Genomic DNA, 19,527 nt, shown 5'->3' on the forward strand with positions numbered 1-19,527 from the left:
ACAGAATAGAGCTTTTTAGGTCGAGATTTCGATCCCACTAAATCTCGAGGCAATCATTTTTTTTTATTTTTTTTTGTGTATGTTAAAAATTCATACTGCATATAATTAGAAATGTTACTTTTGCAAAATCGTATCAAAAAACATTGAATTTGAAATTGAACTTTTCGATCAAACCAATAGACAAACTTTGCGTTATCTTATTCCCCCATCTTAATTCTTTAAAATTTAACAAATGACTTGGTTGACAACAAGAAATTAATTGTCACTGACAAATTTAAACCAAATGAACCATTTGCATAAGTCAAAGACATTTTTTTTTACGTGAATATACATGTGAATTAATAAAAGGATACGTAGGATGCGATTTAAATTTCACTTTACAAAACATCGATTGAATTAAGCATTATAATGCATTAAATAAAAAACGTGAGGGGTTCTAATTTTGATGGGAATCTCAATAAATTGTTGAATTTATATTGTTCCGTATTTATAGAGAAGGCTCATATAGCAGACAAAGCGTCATCCAGTCATATTCTAGCATAAAAAAACTAAGATGCATGTATTAAACAAAGGCAAAGCGTCATCGAGTGGTGTATTAAGCACGTGTTTGTTGATTGTGACAGGTTCTGAGGGTGCGGTCGGGGGTAACCTGTCTGCTGTGGGGTACACCGCGCCAGAAGAAACTACTGGTAACGGTCACGTTCCAAAACACAATTTCAGCAACATGTTTATTGGTGTATACTTTTATATATCTCAATTTTGATTTGCATTAAATAAATAAATTTTGGAATTTTCTATTCTTTACTTCTATAAAAAAAAAACAAAAAAAACAAACCTAAGAAGTAATCATTTCACAGTTATAAACAGTGACTAGATCATAACATATAAAATCATATCTATAACAATCTAATTGTGGACAAGTTTTAATAAGGTACGAATGAATATCTATTTAAAGGATTTTGTTATTTGGCTACATCCCCGGAATATGCGTTTCCTTATTGTGGAACAATAAAAAGATGGGATGCCAAGTTCATGAATAAAGGAACATTATGGCTACAAGTATGGCGACATCATAAGGTGATGAACTATCGACTGGTTCAAGAAACACCTGTTTACGTCACTAAAGGTGAGAGAGAGAGAGAGAACTTTTTTTCTTACCGAACGTTGAAAAAATAAATGTTACGCAGAAAGAGAATGTTGTAGATAAGATTTAATGTCTATACATCCTGAAAAGCGTTTAAAGAAACGTTCATCTTAAAGTGTTATTTTCCTCAGTTCCTACTTTGGAGCAAATGGCTTCCATTACAACACAGGACATTATCCACTTTGATAAGGGCGATGTAATTGGATGGTAATCTCTCTCTGTCTGTCTCTCTCACTCTGTCTGTCTTGTCTCTCTTTTACATCTTCACATTTCATGATATAAATTTTATTTAGTTATATGTATTTTTTCAAAAGCAAAAGCGGTTTTAAGTTTGTTTTACAAACGACAAACAGTTCAGCTTGAAAATTAATTCATCTTGTATACGAGATAGTTATCGAGACACCAAAGTTATTTAAAGTCATTTATAAAGGGCTCTGTATTGCTTCAACAACAGAAATATGAAGAAAAAACATATTACATGAAAATCACTTTCTCAAATTATATATTTTAGAAGTTGAATCTTTCTTTACACAAGTATCATCCCAACAGGAAAAGCGAGGAAAATGAGATCATTCCGTTTCGCTCAAGCCCAGTGATAGCTGGGGGTCGCGGGTTTTGGCGGCTGGGGTCAGTGCCCGACCCTGGAGGTGTCGTGGACTGGGGGCAGGGAGAATTCGTGTATGGTAGACAGTATGCTGTGTCTGCCATTATAGCACACAGTGAGAACTGCACTGAATTTTTTAGAAGCTAAAATTGATATATGCAACAGACATATAATGATTGAGCGATTTCACGTTTACAATATACGTATTTCGTTAGACTGAAATGATGAAAGTATAGGCCTAATTTTCATGAAAAAAAATTAGCTGCAGGTCTGTAGTCTGAAAAAATTGTCGGACCAGGAGACCTGCAGCTAGAAAAAAATGTACAACTTCGTTTTATTTTTATCTTGAAATCGTTGTGATTAAATCGTATTTTCTTCTAGTTTTGATTAAAATTTGATATCATGGACATCGATTAACTTGCAATTTAATTTAACAAAAAAAAAATTAATTGCATTTTGTATTAATTGTCGTCATTGACCGCATCTGCTTCCGTAACCATTGCTGGTGAACATTATATCGCCCTCTGGAAGTTTTTCTTTTGTTGGCAGACAGCTCTCCATATTTTGTGAGGGACGGTCAGATGGTGACCTCATATACGGTTGTCATTAACGACGCTGCAGACTTATTCACTCCTGTCATAAATGTGTCGGTCAAGGACAATGACGACAATTCAACACTGAGAGTTTCCATGGAAACAGAATCTATTTATTTCAAGTTTAACGATACCTCGTGTAAGTTTTAGATATTATTCTAAGAACATTCAAGGGGCAATACTGAAACAGCAATGAAAGACTCTAGACGGTTGGGGATGGGGTGAGTCTGAGGGATAATTTTGTTTGCTAGAGCAGTGATGGAGGCTCCGAGGCCTGTCTTCAGTTAATTTACAATGTGAATTTTCCTTACCCTCTGCCCAGATGTTGTACAATGTACCTGTATATGACTGAGTAATTGATTCCTTTACTTAGAAGAATGTGCATTTCTCTGCCTCTTCTCAGAGAACTGGTTGGCTCTGCATTTTCTCTAGTATGTCTGTACAGTGAATATATGTTGTGGATTTCTCTGTAGACAAAGTATACACAGTAAATTGGTTGAGAGTTGGACATTACAGCCTCCTGATAGAAGCCACAGACCCCTGTGGTCAATCTGCCCTTGCTCAAGTCTTCATTACTGTGGTGCGTATATCATTGAAGGAATAATTCCTCTATACCCTCTTACATTTTTTTATTATTTCAAAAAGATTTAGGTGATTTACACAAAAGCACATCATATAACGTTGAAAGAAAACCCTTCAAAATATTTTCTTTTGAAGTAGACATTATTCAAATATAATATATATATCATATGCTGGTTTCATTGTTATCTATACTATAATTGAATTCTAAAATTATAAGAAACACTGGAAACACTTGCTAATTAATTCTATGTGAAAAATTTCATGTAGAAAAAATTTAATATTATGATGATCATATAGTAATTTTGAAAAATAAAACATATTTGCAAAATTTTCTTTTCAAGTAAAACCTACAAGAGGCACAATTGGCCTGGTCAATATTTGTAATGTTTTTGGGTTTTTTGAAAGGTTGATAAGAACCCCACTACCACTCAGGAAATGTTCCTAGGAAAACCAGGCAAGTTTTTATTACAACTTTTCTATAGAGATATGTGTTCTAAACTCTAAATATTTTGTCATTAAAGTGTTGAAGTCATCTATCATAATCTTTTTTTGGTAATAAATGGACCAAAGAGTTGATGTAGGTAATCTGACTGCTGCCTTGTTTTTCAGCCATTGTTTGGAGGGTGGGGCTGCCTCTATCACTGGGACTTTCTGTTATCTGCTTGGGGAGCATTTCCCTATATGCCTGCATTCAGTGGAAAAGGGGACCAAATTTCCCAGCCTCCTTGAATTTGTGACATCCTATTCTCTCTTCAAGAAAAGGTTCTGGTAGTAACAATACACCTCTTCTGGAATTGGTGGCAACCCATTCTCTTTTGAAGAACAGACACTGACTGAGCAATAAATAACCATTATACATTATACACAAAGAATTTTAATAAGTTCTGCCTGTAAAAGTTATCTTTTATTTCTTAAAATCATGTATAAATTGTAAATCACAATATTGTCTGTGTAAATCATATCAAAACAATTTCTAGAAAATATTCAGGCACTTTTGCATTGTTGGTTGATTAATAAATACTGATAACGATCCTGGAATTCTGTCACATCATCAGACAATCTCAGTATTGAACTTCGCTAGACATTCAGCTATACAATCCCTACAATGAAAAACAATAACATGGATCTATTGATTAAAAAATTATTTGATGTACCTGTGTTGAAAACTGTATACAAGAGAGAGTTTTGTTTATGTATTGGTGCAATTTTTTTTTTTTTTTAACTAGATGTGAGGTTAAAGTAGATGGTTCCAACCATTTATAAAATTTTTCTACCTTTGGACAAAGCAAATTTTGAATAATCAGACTATATATATGATATGGAATTAACTCAATAATTTTATGAAATGAAATTGATTTATAACTGTTCCAAGTGAAATGTCAACTATGATTAAGTTAAAATCAAAGTACTGAAGTACTGACGGGAGTTAATTTTATCGATTATCATTTATTCAAAATCAACGATATGTGATTTTGCATGGCAAGTAGTATCAGTAATCGAAATATTTCTGAGAAATTGTATGGATCCAGGCAAGACTGAACTCTTGTCTTGTTCAACCAAACGCTCGGCTGTCTCCGTTTATCTCCGACAAGCAAGAGAGACTCGGAGACAGCCAAGCGTCTGGTTGAACGAGACTACATTGAACTCTAGCGTAGGAATGTATACGACTTTCAAAGGTATATAAACTGTTTGTACAATTTAAAATCTTATTATTTTCATGGTATTAATAAATATGTTTTCTTGAAAAACAATGCTTCAGAATACATAGCATCGAATTTATCGATTATTTTCAAGAACTAAGTGTTGTCAGCGGTATTGATTTGTGCTAAGGTCCAAACACTGTTTCACTTTCGCTTTGCCCGCGTGAGTGCATAGGAGAGTTGATTAAAATCAACTCCCAAAAATCAAGTACCATAAATAGATTTATGACAATGTTGATATGGACCAATTGTTAAACACTTGCTCCCTAAACATAACAAATCTTCAGCAGTGTTTACAGAGATCATAATCCAATATTGTACAGTTTCCATATCATACAACACTTACCTAAATAATTGCCTGTTGTTAACTATTGACAACACATGTCCTCCAGGAATGACCTTCACCTTTGAACCTGGCCACAAGTCCTGCAGTCTTATCACATTATCACGGGGAACATATGCATCTTCCTCAGCCACAACAGATAAGATCATGGAGGTATCCACCGGTACAGAATAATTTCCGAGATGAGTAAACTCATCCATCATTTCAAACATGAAGTCCATGATTTCGGCATCCAACGACTTAAGCTGTTGAGATTTGTCATTTTTGAGCAAGGATAAGTTATTGGAGGTAGGAGAGAATGACTTGGCCTTCCAGTCGTTGACGGTCCTCAGCTGTCGGATGGCCGTTCCGATGCCGTCAACCTGTGACCCCGCCTCTCTGATTCGCTGAAGGGCACGCTCCACATCACTGTGATAGTCTTGTATACTGTAGTCTTTAGAAAATCTGCCAGTCCTTTTCTACACAAAACATTCCTAGAGCATTAAAGTCCTGTTTAAATGCCGGTACTGTATTAGTAACTTTCCTGTATTTGTAATTTTTACCAATATTTGAAGGCGTTTATTTTCATGTATTTTAAAAGAAAGATTCACAGTTTGTACCAATAATATTTGAAACCAATTTTCCCTCTTCAATGAACATTTCAGTTTTTGGATCAATTTGACAACAAAATCCCCTAAACTTGATACTATGGTGATATTGATGAGTAAATGCGAAGTAAAGATAAAAAAAACTATCGTTCTCAAATCTCTTATTCCATGCATTGTACTCTAAACTCATTAAAACATTAAAAAAAAGCCATATGTTGACTGGAACAAACCAACCTCTGGAGAATCCAGCTTCTTTCTGATTTCATGCTCATACTCCTTGTCTTCATAATAACTGTTCTTCAACACATCCCATCTCACAGCTTTAGTAAGAATACCCTGCATATATATCATGATGGATGTTGAACAAAATTTCGGTACCAGTAAATACTTGCAAGTACGATTCTATGTTATGCTGAATATTCTAAATGCTACTAGTACAAAATGTACTGAGTACCCATACATTCTACATATTATCATGCATTTCTATTCACATGAATTCAATAAATGTTTTTATTACATGTGACTCTTACTTAGGTAGTAATTACAAATCAAGATTATGGGTATATTCTGTCCCATGATATCCTCGATTCACATTTTGCTTAATTACTTGATATTTGTATATACTTAAAAGGGTTAAACCGATGTTCATTCAAATGTATAAAAAATTTCTGCAAGATTTCTACTTTAGGTTATCAGGTTTCAATACATGGCTAAAAAATGTGATGTTGGGATTTTGTATTGCAACAGACCCGGAAGATAACCTAGAAAAATTGTGCAAGGTATTCCAAGAGACTTCTGAACAATGAAAAGATGTCAACAACATTCTCCATTATAAATCTCCGTAAGAAATCAGTTTTCGTTCCTGTGAACTTTTATGCATTAAAAATGATAACGTGTGAATAATTTTATCTTGTACCGGTATATTTTCTCTTTCATTTATTTCACTTTTTTCTTATATGTGTATTATAATTAAAAAATCGTCTAAATGTGCTGCATAAATATCTTGGGAAAGACTTTAGTAATAGGCAATTGGGGAAGTGGGAATAGCATATGAGAGGAATGCTAAACAAGCATGTGTGCATTCATATTTTTATCTCTTAATATCTTGACTTATGGCAAAAAGTACACAAGTACAAAAGAAATGTATCTTGAATAGCTACCCATCAGCTACACATTTTATTTCTCTACATAGTTCTCATTTCTCTGACTTACCCTGGTATACACTGGGGAGGCCGTAACACCAGCTAGACAGGGAACCAGTCCAATCGGTTTGGGCCAAATGGTGGCAGCCAGAGAAGACATCTGTACAAAGAAGTAGGAATTTACGATCAAGGGAAAATCAATTCTTCACTACTTCCTTTTTAATATTTGATCAGTAAATTTATGGAAAATTGCTTATTTTTGGTATATGGGTGACATTTACATGTACAGTAATCAAAGTTCACATATAAGAACACATGTAGACAAATGTTCCTCTAGTAATGAAATAAGAGGAAATTCTAGCAAGAAACATGCATTTATATCTGTCCAAAAAAACTACTGCAAGGTGAAAATAAAGTCAAATTCATGTAACCATTAAAGTAATACTGACACGGAACACACAAGTGCACATGTACTTACAAATCCCCCCATAGAGATTCCTGTCAGGCAGAATGGTCCCCATCCCTCCTCCTCACACCAGTGAAGTAGCACCACCGTCTCAAACATCAGTGCCCCGCCCATCACAATTAGGTCACTCACATTCTGAAGACTGGAGCGGCTACAGAGACAAGGCGATTGAAACAGTCACACAAAATGACATTTATACACTTTATTTCTACCGCTAAATCAAATACATGTATCAGTTAAATTGTATGTCATACTTACAATTGGTCTTTTGGTTTCCTTGAACCATCTGCCATATCATTAAAGAAAACATCTCACTAACTAACAATTAAGTGGGTAAGTTCATAAAAATGTGAGAAACTTTCACAGATTTAATGAATGGCAAACCTGTCATTCCAATTTTTAACTGAGTTGATAATCTGCTCTACTATAGTATTGTAAAGGATACAGAAAGGACTCTCAATAATGATCGACCCAATGCCATGGTCATTTAACAATGGCTCTGCCATAAGTCTTCTACGAATAAGGTATCCCTAAATTGAAAATGAAAACAATCTATAATTAACCTTTCCATCTTCCAAACAAAGAACATGGTTGGAGAGGAATACTGTCTACAAATTGCTTTGCCTGCATCACTTTGCCTTTCACCACTCTGTTCAATTATTGGTCATTGCTTTTTTTAACAAGACAAAACAGGCATATACTGTAAACCAACTTTTATTCACCTGCAAGAAACTCTCACTAGGTTCTCACTGTGAACAAGTTTTTTAATATCTCTGATACCGCTATATATTTTTTGAGATAAACAACATCTTCTTAGTGAAAAATTAGTCACTGCAAACCAACGTATTCTCAATAAATCTTGATACAAAGTCCTCCCAACAAAAGTCAGTTTACAAGTATAGTAAATCCATGAAGTCTGAAGTCATTCCTGCAAATGAATGATACCCCACAACAAAGACGTACATGGTCACCGGTTCCTCCATGGTGAATACACACTGGTCGAGACGGGCCCTGCCACCTGTTGGGGATTATCATCTGAAACCTGCCAAAGAAATACCATAGGTAAGCCTACAGCTCCAAAATTCATCACATAAAGCTTTTAATTAAACATCTCCAACCCTCCAAAGGCCAGGTATATACATGTACCTACATGTATACTGCATCAGTAAATGGAAAAAGAAACAAGGGTATACCCAAGTGCAATAATTTTTTCAATTTACATATACATGTATATATTTACATGTAACAATTGTGTTTTTTTCTACTTTATGACTGAATTCTTCAATATTATGAATACCGGGTAATTTAATTATCGGTCTAAAATTGTGATTGCACTATCAGTACTCTTACTGTCCTCACCTGGACTTTTTGACAACACTGGGCATCACCCCTGGAATGATTTTGTCCCATGGGGAGTGGAACTCCCCCTCTAACACTCGAACATTTCCTTCTACCTTCTCCTGTACAAATTAAAATGTATGCATTAATAATTAAAACATGCATGATTTTGAATATTGTAGTTAATACATGTATATACATAATGTGAGTTTTCAATTGCTGTATCTTTTTTGTGAATTTCACAGATTCTTTGAGCTATCAATTAATGATACCAGTACATGTATCTGCTTTTCACTAGTTTCCAGTCATGATTAATAAACCAAAAATCCACATTCTATTACTACAGACATTTCAAAAGGGGAGCCAAATCTATGATATACCGGGTAAACAAATGTACCAATAGAGTTGTCTTTGCTTTTCCTCACCAGTCAATGAATAACACAATTAGCAAAACATGTATAAAGATTAGTTTTTATACACATTGTACATGTTGGCACATATACATCCACATTTTCTCACTTTATTGAGAAACAAGGGAAATCCTGAAGATCCTTCAAACTATAAAGCAACTACATAATATCATAACATTGTAAAATGCTTGGATACCTTAGTCACTCAATTTAAACACAACTGTACATTTACCAGTAGATCAAAAGAGAGATTTTCCAGATATTCTTTATTCATATTCTCTTATGTTGATACAACATGATAATGTGTGTATACTTAGTGCCTAACCTTAAAGGATTCCTGCAAGCAAATCATTTTACAATGTAATGGTTTGTGATGTACATTAGAGACTTACATGCAAAATGTCCACTTGGTGATTTTTGTCGACAAGAGTGTAAGCTGCATCCCGGACTGAGAGAACTTTCCTCAAATCCAACAACCTAAAAATCAGATCACCTTAATAAAGCTTGTACAGGTAAAAGTATAGGCACAAATATAGCGAAAAGGTTTTGTTCCAACAAGCTTTCATCATGTACAGCTAAAGTACATTATTTTTTAATAATTTAAAAATATATATGTACATGGACATCATATCTATAAAATGTACTAGTAAGTAAATGTAATGCTTGAATTTGAAATGAAAGACAAAAGAAATGGAACTTATTGCATGTTCAACGAGTCCACCCATTAACCTTTTTAAGTGACTTGGCTGTCCCCAACCTTTCACAAACTGACTTGTGAGGATGAGGTTTCGAAAAAGACTGTCAAAGACACTCATTCCTGCTGAGTATTCGTGGCATCTGATTGAGAGATATCTAGAAAAGAAAACAAAAGCAATGACTGGTGCTCAGAAAAGTAATACATGTACGTGGTATATAAACAGTCCTGATTTATGGGACATGATGGTTTCTTAGTGCCTCAGCATAATGATATGGGATTGGAAAATGATGATGAACCAGACTTGGATTCCAACCCAAGCTCCTTGAATCTTTGGTCAACTGAGCTATCTTGCACCAGCGATTGAATGAATTTAACTAGTCTGATTATCACATTCCTCCCATTTAAATTACTGGTATTCAAACTTGTATGACCGTCTCATTAAGAAAAAAGTACAGGTGGATAAGATAAATGAATTAGTACAGAATATTTTTTTTCTTTGAGCTACACCTATAGAGCTTATAAGACAAGTGCTTATACCAGCTAAGTGGGGTTAAGTGAAAAGTTATTAACAGCTGATTCGCAGATCGAGCTTTAATGATATTAATTAAATCACACGAATTTTTCGTATATATATGGTTGGTTGACTCAAGAAGCGCCTGACAAATGATGAGAAGTTACACAATGTTTAATTTAACTTCAACAGTTCAAACGTTCAACGGTGTTCAAATACTTTTGTTTCATTGTTTTTAAAGAACTGGTCACTTAAAATCGTCATCTCTTCATATAATATTGAAATAAAACAAAGCCTTCACAAACCCTGCAGATCTGAGACCAAGGTTTCATAAACCAGCGAGAAACATATTATTGTCAGGCAACATGACCCTCTATATTTCGAATTTTCTCTTCTGTATAAATATTCTTTAGTTAACTCAAACTTGCAGTGTTTCGTATTTTTATCTCTCAATGAATATTTCATATTTTAGACATTGGTGCAGCTGTAAATGTTCCAATATTATTTTGTTTATTTCTAAAAGACATTCGAACTTAACATGAAATGAATTTGTAACGTTACATGTAAATATATTTAAGATATGTCTACGCTTGGAGGAGTTGTCTTTTCTTTTTGTGCAATCCGCGCCACGATGCTGCAACCAATTTTACACCAGCTGAATTCTACCAGAATAGTCCTTGCAAGTAGTTCCCCGAGGAGAAAACAGATTCTGGGAAATATTGTAAGATTTTTTGGCGTGTGTTAAACCAAAGATTTTTAGTGGCATACATTATATTACAATTAAACGAATAATACAACTGAACTGATGTATGATGCAACTCTTTGAAAACAAATCGTGTTCCATAACTAAAAAAAAATTTTATCTCAAGTTTTACATAGTTTATCTCCTTTTTGGCGCATTTTGTTTGCGAAAATTTGTTATTGTCATTTCAACAACAAAAAATTCATATGTCACATATCAGCTAGAGACATAAATACAGAGACATAAATTATGTCTCTGATAAATAACATTGTTACTTATGTCTCTGCACATATCATTTTAGAGAAAATATCAAAAAATATTTCATTCATGTGGGTAACATCTACTGCATCATTATGAGACACAGTATGATTATATAATGATTATTTTTTTAGAATCTAAAATTTGATACAGCAAAGTCAAACTTTGAAGAAAACTTGGACAAGTCATCTTTTTCAAGTCCAATAGAATATGTCCGTGAAACTGCCAGACAGAAGATGCTAGAAGTAGCTCAAAGGTTGTATCAAGAAGAGGTAATTCTTATCCTTCAGTGTGCAGCCATGGACAGTATGAACAGTGAACCATCTGATGCTTAATCAATGCAGGTTAATAGGGCTGCAGCTAGCATGGTAACATTTCAGTTACATACATGTATGTTGATAATATATAGCATGCAGACAAGGGTCAAAGAAGAAGGTAGTTTCTTTCAATATTTGCCCTAAAATTCAAAAGTTCTTTAAATCTCATAAAAATACACATGTACCATCTTGAACATGTGTGTATATAAAGTACCAAGTTAAATACACTTTTATCTTGTTTCAACAAATAGTTATGACCTAAACATTTTGGCATATTCCTAAGATTTGGTAAAAAATGATGAAAAATGGCACATTTTCTCACAGTTTTTTGAAGAGGAAAATGTATCCACAGCCGTCGCCCACAACGAAATTAATATATTTTATGTGATATTGCATGATAAAGTTAATATGTTTTACGGTGCGACCGTTGGGGCGAGCACAGCATGTGATCAAACAATGAATTATAATAAATTAATAAAATAAAGTTAACAACGTGAAATTTGAATGCCAAAAAATAAAACATACCTATTTTTCAGTAAATTTTCATTATTCATAGTTTATAAGATTTGTTATAATTTATTTATTTATATGTAGAACAATAGTTTAATCTCAGATACAATGTTGTTAAATAATAAAGATTTTAATATATAAATATTCATTGCACTGCATCTCCTCTTTTAAAGTGATTATGATTGATTGATTGATTTCCCCCTTTTTTTTTTGCAGTAGACATTTTTTCTTAAACTTACATATAAAACTTGACTCATCATAGAGCTCCCCTCATGCTAAAATTTTTTTCATTTTTGTCAATTTATACATAGAAAATCGACTTACCATGGATTTGCCCCTCCACTTAAAAAAAAATAATTAATGTTTAATTTCATTTTTAATTTACTCTTAAAAATATTTGCTTATCTTGTTAAAAGAACATGGTGTTGTCCCCCCCCCCCCATGTAATAAATGGAAGTGAAAATAAAGAAACCATTGAACTGCTAAAGAGCTGAAGGATTAGAATTTTCATGATTTATTTTTCTTTTTGCTTGCAAAGATTTTTTGGATGAGGCTGCCATCCACCCACCCACCCCCTTTAAAAAAAGGCGCTGCTACCTATAACGTTACGTTTCAGGAAATTACCGTAATTATAGTGAATAAAATATTTGTGAGCATTCATCCAAATTAGTGCAATTTACAACTGTTTCCTGTATCTGAAGAAATGTCCTTATTCGTCAGCTGTTCTTTATCTTAGCCTTTGCAAGATTTTAAGAGGATTTTGGCATTTCAGCAGATTTACAATAACTTCAATTAGAGTAATTTCCCCTTATCAGTGCTTATTGTGACGTCAAAGCTGACGTTGGTTAAGTGTCGTCTTACTCTTTAAAACTCCCCTGAGAAATAAAAGTATGCGTAGTATACTGTTTTATTTACTTAAAAAGCATGATGTTCTTAAAATTACACATCTTATAAGCTTTTCAAAGGTTTTACTTTGATTCTCGGGAGAACGTGATGTTGGAACGTGAGGTTGGAAACCATTGGTACTATGAATTGTGGGTCAAAATTTACTGACTCCGAAAAAATATATCGGATCAATGTGTAAACGTTTGTGACGTCACACGATTATTTTTGATTGAAAGTGTACTGAGGTGAACTTTAGAGGTAACATTGACTGTATGTCGCTTACATCTTGTTTTTACTGTGAGTGTCTAAATTTGTCTTGCTGATTCTCGTGAGAGTGTGAAGTGATAAAAATTGCCATGATTACAGGGAACTACTGGGACGATTAAAACGATGCATTACTGGTCCGATTTACTGACGCCAAAAAAATCCGTTGAATGAATGTGCAACTAGTCCGAATTTTCTATTCACACACGCCTTGCCGGTAGAGCTCGCTTCGCGCCGGCGCTGCGCGCCGGCGAGCTGCGCTCGCTATAATGTGAGTTTTATCGTGGGCGACAGCTGCGGACATATTTTTCTATTCAAAAAACCACTAAGGAATTGGTTTCTTAATTCTGCTCAGTTTTATGAAAATTACGGGAAAATGCACTGTCTGTGACGTCTCAATTAAACTTGTGGAAGTCTAATCGGGTAACTATAATACTAATAGATTCTTAATTTATGGGTATTCTTGTGTAAAAAAAACCGTAGCATTTCAATTTCTTGTGATATCTTTAAAATTCACTCTAAACCAGGGCAAAATATGATTGAAACTGTACCTAGGTCAAGTTTGGATTTGATCATCAATTTTAGGAAAACATTTTTTGCTTTGACTAGGTGAAAGTTTCTAGGGACGGTAATTTCCAATTTTACCCTTGGTTATAAATATGCATATTTATAATATTAGACTGAATGTTATTTGCAGTAAGCATTCGTTGAAGAGTTGATAATGCATGTTTTTATGGTTTTAATCAAAGATGGAAATATGATTTATGAACTCGTGATTTACAGTATCTTTATTTTTTTAATTCATTAAGCCACCACCAGAGTTGATAATTGGAGCTGACACAATAGTAACAGATGGAAAGAATATTTTTGAAAAGCCAAGCAGCAAAGACCATGCAATTCAAATGTTAACAAGGTACAAACTGTGGAATCAATTTTATAATAAAAGTATTTTCTTTTGTTAATTTAAAGTTTAATTTTCTGGTGGACTCGAATAAAAACTATGCAAACTGTATGCAAATTTTTTATTTTTTTTTGCTTTCCATTTCAAAATTTACATTTCACTGTCATGAGACTTTAAATGCAGAAAAGTTTTAAAAATAAGAAAAATAAGGGGTTATCTGAAACAAGACTGATATTTTTAGAATTTTCTAAAAAGTAAAGTGTTATATTTTTGGGTCTAAAGTTGGCCTACTATTGGTAACAAATGCATACACTTTATTGGTGTAGAAAACCATCTTAAATTTTTACAAGTAAATCAATGTGCAAGTTTGTCTCTAATAATCTGAAAAAATCTGGTCAGATTGGAATACTATCATATTTTTATTACATTAACAGTTTCAGTGGAAAAAGTCACAAGGTTTTAACTTGTGTAGTGTTGGTGACACCAAAATCTTCAAAAAGTGAGTTTTTTTAGTTTACTTTTTAGGTTGCCTGAGTCGCTCAGGTGACCTATTGCCATTGGTGTTTGTACATCGTCGTGTGTTAACAATTTTACATTTTTAACTTCTTCTTGAAAACTACAAGGCCATTTTTTGTGTGAAGTTTCTCTATGGTAAGAGGAATATAAATTGTAAAAGTCTTGGCTCTATCACCCCTGGGACCTCTTAGGCAGGCCAAATATACCCCCAAAAAATGCCAATTTTCAAAAAATCTTCTTTTTTACTCCCACATGTGGGGAAATACTAAATGCATTGCATAGTTAAGATGTCTATAAAGCCCTCTACCTAAATTGTGAAATTCATGGCTCTTGGGACAGGGCTTTAGGCCCTAGGGCGGGGCCAATATAGCCATACACTGGTATGATCATAACGTCCTGATGTTAAATTCTGAAATTCACTGCCCAGGGCATTGGCAGAAATTGAGGAGGGGGGGTGTTAAATATGACCATTTGTTGAACATTCATTTATTTTTACTTAGGGTAATTGCTATTTGTCATCCATAACAATTTTAACTTCTTGAAAACGAAATGGCAGACTGTCACTTAGCAATATTGAATTAAGTGAGTGTTCATTAGACTATTTGAGGAAATCTACTTTTTATTAATATCCTGTGTATTGTATTCTTGTAGAAAAAACCTGTATGCATTTTGTGTACATAAATGATTAGACTGAATGTTATTAAAAATTGACTATTAAAGGCCTGCAGGTGTTTCATTATCAAAAGTTTACAATTTTTGGCCCCTGGAGCTAAGGAATAGATAATCCGAGATTCCTCCAACTCTTGTGCCCCCACCCCCCTCCCACATTTAAATGAAATAATGTTAATAATAAAAGTGAGACAACAGTCAAAGAAGTTACAGATTAGGGTTAAGACTTCAAAATGAAGCTTAGAATGCAAATTTGAGACTGGCATCTCAAACTAATGGCCGTAGTACTCAGGTGATTGTCAAGGTCTATGGGCCTCTTGTATCAATTTATTACATGTATTAATAATAGTTTTTAATAATATTTATCCTAAGGCTAAAAATTGGTTTTTAATACGTGAACACAATTATACAGGGTAATTGCTAGATAAATTCGTGTTATACCAGCAGTGGCGTAGCTGCCGTTAGGCACTTAAGGCACGTGCCTACACATCATTTTAAGACCAAAAATTAAAAAAAAAAAAAAAAAAGCACACAGCAAATATCTTTCTTTTCCCTATTTCAAAACTCTGATTGTTTGAGGTCACAAATATGTGACATCGATGATGCTAATTATTGCGCAGTCAATCAGTGAAAAACATGTCGGGCAATAAACCAAAAGTAAGACCACTGGATGAAATGTTTAAAATCATATTCATAGATCGAGGCATATTGCGATCTCAACCATCATTGCCAAATATTTCTGTTTTCTTATTACTATCAAAATTTTAAAATAACCATTACAACTGTTTTTGAATCATGACATTCAATTAATGTTTTCCCTTTAATAGTAAACTAAACTATAGAGACAGATAATAGCTTTAGTGTAAGAAGATGGGTGGATATGGATGGTAAAACCTATGCACGGACGGAAAAGCTACTGAAAAATTTAAATATCAATAAATCTGATATTTTTAAACATATATTCAAAACAATAAATATTTAACATATCCTCGATTTTTAACCTTTTTAAAATATGTTCAATACTTGGAATATGTTGACTCAAACAGGCGTATACGTATATCAAAACTTCCAATAGTGTCATTTTTTTTTTTACAACTTCAAGGTCTTTTCTTTTTTATAGTGAGTCTCTGCTCCATATTTTTCTGATAGTCTAAATAAGGTTTTATGGAAAACAAACCGATTTCAATCAACAAAAACGTGGAGAGATGACCCACTATACAATACAAATTTCATTTTGTATCTCAGCAATTGAACGTTTTGAAAAAATAATTCGTCCGTAAATTCATGGCCAAAGCTCAGTCGTAATATTTAAACAACCTATTTTGTTGTGTGTGAAATGGCTCAGAGATTAGAGCACCAGACATTAGCTAACCTTACATAAGTAGGGTTTTTATGTTGTGGGTTCGATTCCACCAAAATTTAAGGTAATTTTTTTTTTCTAACGTTTGTTAAACATAATAAAAACTGAATTTATTTAGAAATTGTGCTTTTGCAAACTTGTATTATAATAAATTTGAATTGATTTAATTGATAAAATAAATTCAAAATTGTATTTTACGATGAAACCGAATGGGCATTTGCCCTATCTTATTTCCCCATCTTCTTGCCACCATTCACTTTGATAACGCTTAAAAAAAGACTGCTGGTGAAAACAATGTTTGATTGTATTAAAAAAAGTTTTTTGCCTTTTTACTACGAAAAAATCTTTTGCGAAAAGTGCCTAAAATTTGTTCCTGAGTGTTCTATAAAACATGAAATCCGTTTCCCCAGACCCCTCGCCGTACTTGGTGCCTATTCTTCATTCCAGCTCTAGCTACGCCACTGACCAGTATTAAGTTCTTAGGACAAAATAATACAGTAAAGATATGAAATTAATATTGCAAATGTTTTATGCCCCTGTATCTATTGGTGAAATATATGATGCATTTATTTGCCAAAAGTTTCGTCATATTGCAAAAATTTATTCAATTATTTGCACAATGAGGCTTAGTTGGCTTTGGTTAATGGAGAATGGCATAATATATCTATCACAAGGTTTTTGCTGCCTTGCATTCAGTGTTAACTATTTAAACATGTTTTATTTTGCAGCATTCAAAGGCAGAGATACATTAAATGACCAACTCGATATCACACAGTTTGAGGAAATATCTGAAGTCTTCATGCCAGAATTACCCAAAGAAGTCATCAAATCTTATGTTGACACTGGAGAATCAATGTAAGCATCTCTTAATTACAGCTAACATGTCCTCTTCCAGCCAATTTGTTCACAGGAACTTGTTTTTATGATAAATGTTACTCCATATTTTAGTAATAACACAAGTTATTTAACTCTGACCTACTGTAAACCATCTTGCAATTCACCGAAAAAAAATGGTTTGCGTCGACTGAATTTTGCAATTAGAATGTAAGACAAGAAAATATTAGAGCATTTGAGGACTGGTTTGTGATGAAAAAATCTTGGATGAGGAGCTCTCGCAAACCTTGCATGCAAATAAAAGTTGTTTTACAGTATGTGGAGTTGCATGTTGCTAACAGCAATCATTTTTGCATTCAATGAAAAAGCAGCTGCAAAGTGTTTATTGCCTTACTTTAAATTCCTGAGTACTATAAACGTGAGGAATTAATTTCCGCATAAAATGCGAGAAGCAGTTCTCAAAGATTTTAAAATTTTGCTTTTATTTTTTAGACAGTTTTGACCTAAATGAAATCATAACAAAAAATTGGGGTTTACAATTTTATATTCTCACAATTTGATGCAAATCAGCAGAAAATGGGAATGAAGTACTTGCATAAAAAAATAAGGAACTTACACAGTATCTCTCCTATCTGCATAAACAGTGCCCAAACATTGCTTGCTAGCAGACTGGAAAAGACCACAAACCTCTGTGTTCAAGTTTTTGATAGAATGTATACTGGTAATTAAAATCAAACTGTTTATTAAAAAAATCCTCGGTTAAAAACATGCAAAAATTAAGCATGGTGATCACAAATGAAGATGTCAGAAAACTTTTAAAAGTGAGAAAGTTAAAAGCTTTGTTTTACAGATAATTTAATATTGAACTGCCGATATGTAGGTAAAATGGAGTAGAATAGAATGGCTATTACCGGTAAACACTTTCCCACTGTGTTTCGTCTGAGAGCAAAATTGATTGCAATTCACAGAGGGTGTACTCCACTCCATATTATTGTTCATGTTTCTCTCTGGCTGTGTAAAATCAAAATATGCCCAATCTTCCTAAATTTGCCCCATCTTTCAGTATGTAGATTCTCTTTGGCCCCCAGAGATTATGATTTGGAAATATGGCATGCCAAATTTTCAAAACCGGGGAAACAGAGTTGCACAGTGGATAAACTAGATTAAAAGATTGAAGATTAGTGTACATACAATGTAGCACATATGAATTTTCCATTGTTTGCAACACTGGGGCAAAACGCAACATTCTTTCAGATATGTAAATCAGTACAATGTAAATTGTTTTTTTTAGGGATAAAGCTGGTGGATATGGGATTCAAGCCATTGGTGGGAGTTTAATCAGTGGGATTCGTGGTGACTACTTCAATGTTATGGGATTTCCTCTTCACAAATTTTGTGTGGAACTAAGAAATATATACAAAATGTAGCTATTTTATGTTGTGTAGATATTATTACATTTAATTGTAAATTGATTATTTTTATACTATATGCACACATACATGTATATGTCTACTCCACTTTTAATGAAATAATTTGATGGATCACTAATTTACTTACCAATACATGTACCGGTAATAAATAATAATATGTGCTTTGTAATAAAACAGTATCTCAAGTCATACTACCTCTTTATTTGAGAGCATATACACATAACTTTTCTTAAGCAATCATGGTAATCTATATGATAAAACGTACAATTGATGCATTCTTTAAACAGCAAATTTAACAAGGGCAATTTGGAATTTAACAAAGGGAAACAAGAGGCCCATGGGCCACATCGCTCACCTGAACAGCAGTTCCTTGTAACATTACATTTCGTAGCATATGCTTTTTCTATTTTAAACATTGAACCCCTTTCTGGGGACCCAGTTATGGTCCGAGGTTTATGGTTGGCTTGAACAACATAAACAGTAACATAGGAGTGAACATCAAGAAAGATAACTCTTGGTTCCACTACATTAGAGTTTACACAATTTGAGGATCCTTGCATAATAATCTCACAAATTGTAGCATTATAGTTCTCAAAAAAAACTTTTTAAAAACATTTTCAATATATCTTTCTATGTTAAACTTTGAACCCCTCTTGGGGCTACAGTATTAGTCCAGGGCTAAAGTTTTAATTATTTGGAATCTACATTATTTAAGGATGCTTGC

The 19,527-nt window shown here is 33.5% G+C and overlaps 3 protein-coding genes across 7 annotated transcripts; 2 read left to right on the forward strand and 1 right to left on the reverse strand.

Annotated features, from left to right (window-relative positions):
* Positions 1–852: 852 nt before the first annotated feature.
* Positions 853–3,961, forward strand: LOC105320619 (uncharacterized). 4 transcript variants are annotated; one of them, XM_066074987.1, is made up of 7 exons: positions 855–1,126; positions 1,276–1,351; positions 1,656–1,863; positions 2,298–2,480; positions 2,815–2,921; positions 3,329–3,377; positions 3,533–3,961. In XM_066074987.1, the coding sequence occupies exons 2-7, from the start codon at positions 1,349–1,351 to the stop codon at positions 3,658–3,660; spliced, it is 678 nt and encodes a 225-aa protein (XP_065931059.1). In that variant the 5' UTR covers positions 855–1,126; positions 1,276–1,348; the 3' UTR covers positions 3,661–3,961. The 4 variants fall into 4 exon arrangements, with proteins under 4 accessions (XP_034300729.2, XP_065931059.1, XP_065931060.1 ...); XM_066074988.1 differs by having other exon boundaries at positions 1,276–1,340; positions 1,694–1,863; XM_066074986.1 differs by having other exon boundaries at positions 856–1,126; positions 1,694–1,863.
* Positions 3,370–10,535, reverse strand: LOC105320627 (protein ABHD18). 2 transcript variants are annotated; one of them, XM_034444837.2, is made up of 13 exons: positions 10,423–10,535; positions 9,639–9,761; positions 9,302–9,386; positions 8,521–8,621; positions 8,125–8,203; positions 7,607–7,691; positions 7,420–7,447; positions 7,174–7,312; positions 6,766–6,855; positions 5,788–5,889; positions 4,970–5,424; positions 3,945–4,023; positions 3,370–3,673 (listed from the first exon to the last, which is right to left on the reverse strand). In XM_034444837.2, exons 2-12 carry the CDS (start codon positions 9,722–9,724, stop codon positions 3,975–3,977), a joined length of 1,299 nt encoding a protein of 432 aa, XP_034300728.2. In that variant the 5' UTR covers positions 9,725–9,761; positions 10,423–10,535; the 3' UTR covers positions 3,370–3,673; positions 3,945–3,974. The 2 variants fall into 2 exon arrangements, with proteins under 2 accessions (XP_034300728.2, XP_011416936.3); XM_011418634.4 differs by lacking the exon at positions 3,370–3,673 and having other exon boundaries at positions 3,934–4,023.
* Positions 10,536–10,581: 46 nt separating this feature from the next.
* LOC105320643 (probable bifunctional dTTP/UTP pyrophosphatase/methyltransferase protein) lies at positions 10,582–18,992 on the forward strand. Its single transcript, XM_011418660.4, has 6 exons — positions 10,582–10,838; positions 11,252–11,389; positions 13,903–14,006; positions 14,429–14,493; positions 17,268–17,394; positions 18,665–18,992. The coding sequence occupies exons 1-6, from the start codon at positions 10,698–10,700 to the stop codon at positions 18,798–18,800; spliced, it is 711 nt and encodes a 236-aa protein (XP_011416962.3). The 5' UTR covers positions 10,582–10,697; the 3' UTR covers positions 18,801–18,992.
* The last annotated feature ends 535 nt before the right edge of the window (positions 18,993–19,527 follow it).

The sequence above is a fragment of the Magallana gigas genome, chromosome 2 (genome assembly GCF_963853765.1).
Source record: "Magallana gigas chromosome 2, xbMagGiga1.1, whole genome shotgun sequence".
Classification (NCBI taxonomy): Eukaryota; Metazoa; Mollusca; class Bivalvia; order Ostreida; family Ostreidae; genus Magallana; species Magallana gigas.

Bases quoted from the DNA above. Each gene is read 5' to 3' on its own strand.
- LOC105320627 (XM_034444837.2), bottom strand. From the start codon at position 9,724: ATGAGTGTCTTTGACAGTCTTTTTCGAAACCTCATCCTCACAAGTCAG. The intron at 9,387-9,638 runs GTTAATGGGTGG...TCTGATTTTTAG, and splicing joins CAGCCAAGTCACTTAAAAAG to GTTGTTGGATTTGAGGAAAG. The intron at 4,024-4,969 runs GTAAGTGTTGTA...TTTTCATTGTAG, and splicing joins AACAACAGGCAATTATTTAG to GGATTGTATAGCTGAATGTC.
- LOC105320619 (XM_066074986.1), top strand. From the start codon at position 1,033: ATGAATAAAGGAACATTATGGCTACAAGTATGGCGACATCATAAGGTG. The intron at 1,127-1,275 runs GTGAGAGAGAGA...TATTTTCCTCAG, and splicing joins ACCTGTTTACGTCACTAAAG to TTCCTACTTTGGAGCAAATG. The intron at 3,378-3,532 runs GCAAGTTTTTAT...CTTGTTTTTCAG, and splicing joins AATGTTCCTAGGAAAACCAG to CCATTGTTTGGAGGGTGGGG.
- LOC105320643 (XM_011418660.4), top strand. From the start codon at position 10,698: ATGTCTACGCTTGGAGGAGTTGTCTTTTCTTTTTGTGCAATCCGCGCC. The intron at 10,839-11,251 runs GTAAGATTTTTT...TTATTTTTTTAG, and splicing joins AACAGATTCTGGGAAATATT to AATCTAAAATTTGATACAGC. The intron at 17,395-18,664 runs GTAAGCATCTCT...TGTTTTTTTTAG, and splicing joins GTTGACACTGGAGAATCAAT to GGATAAAGCTGGTGGATATG.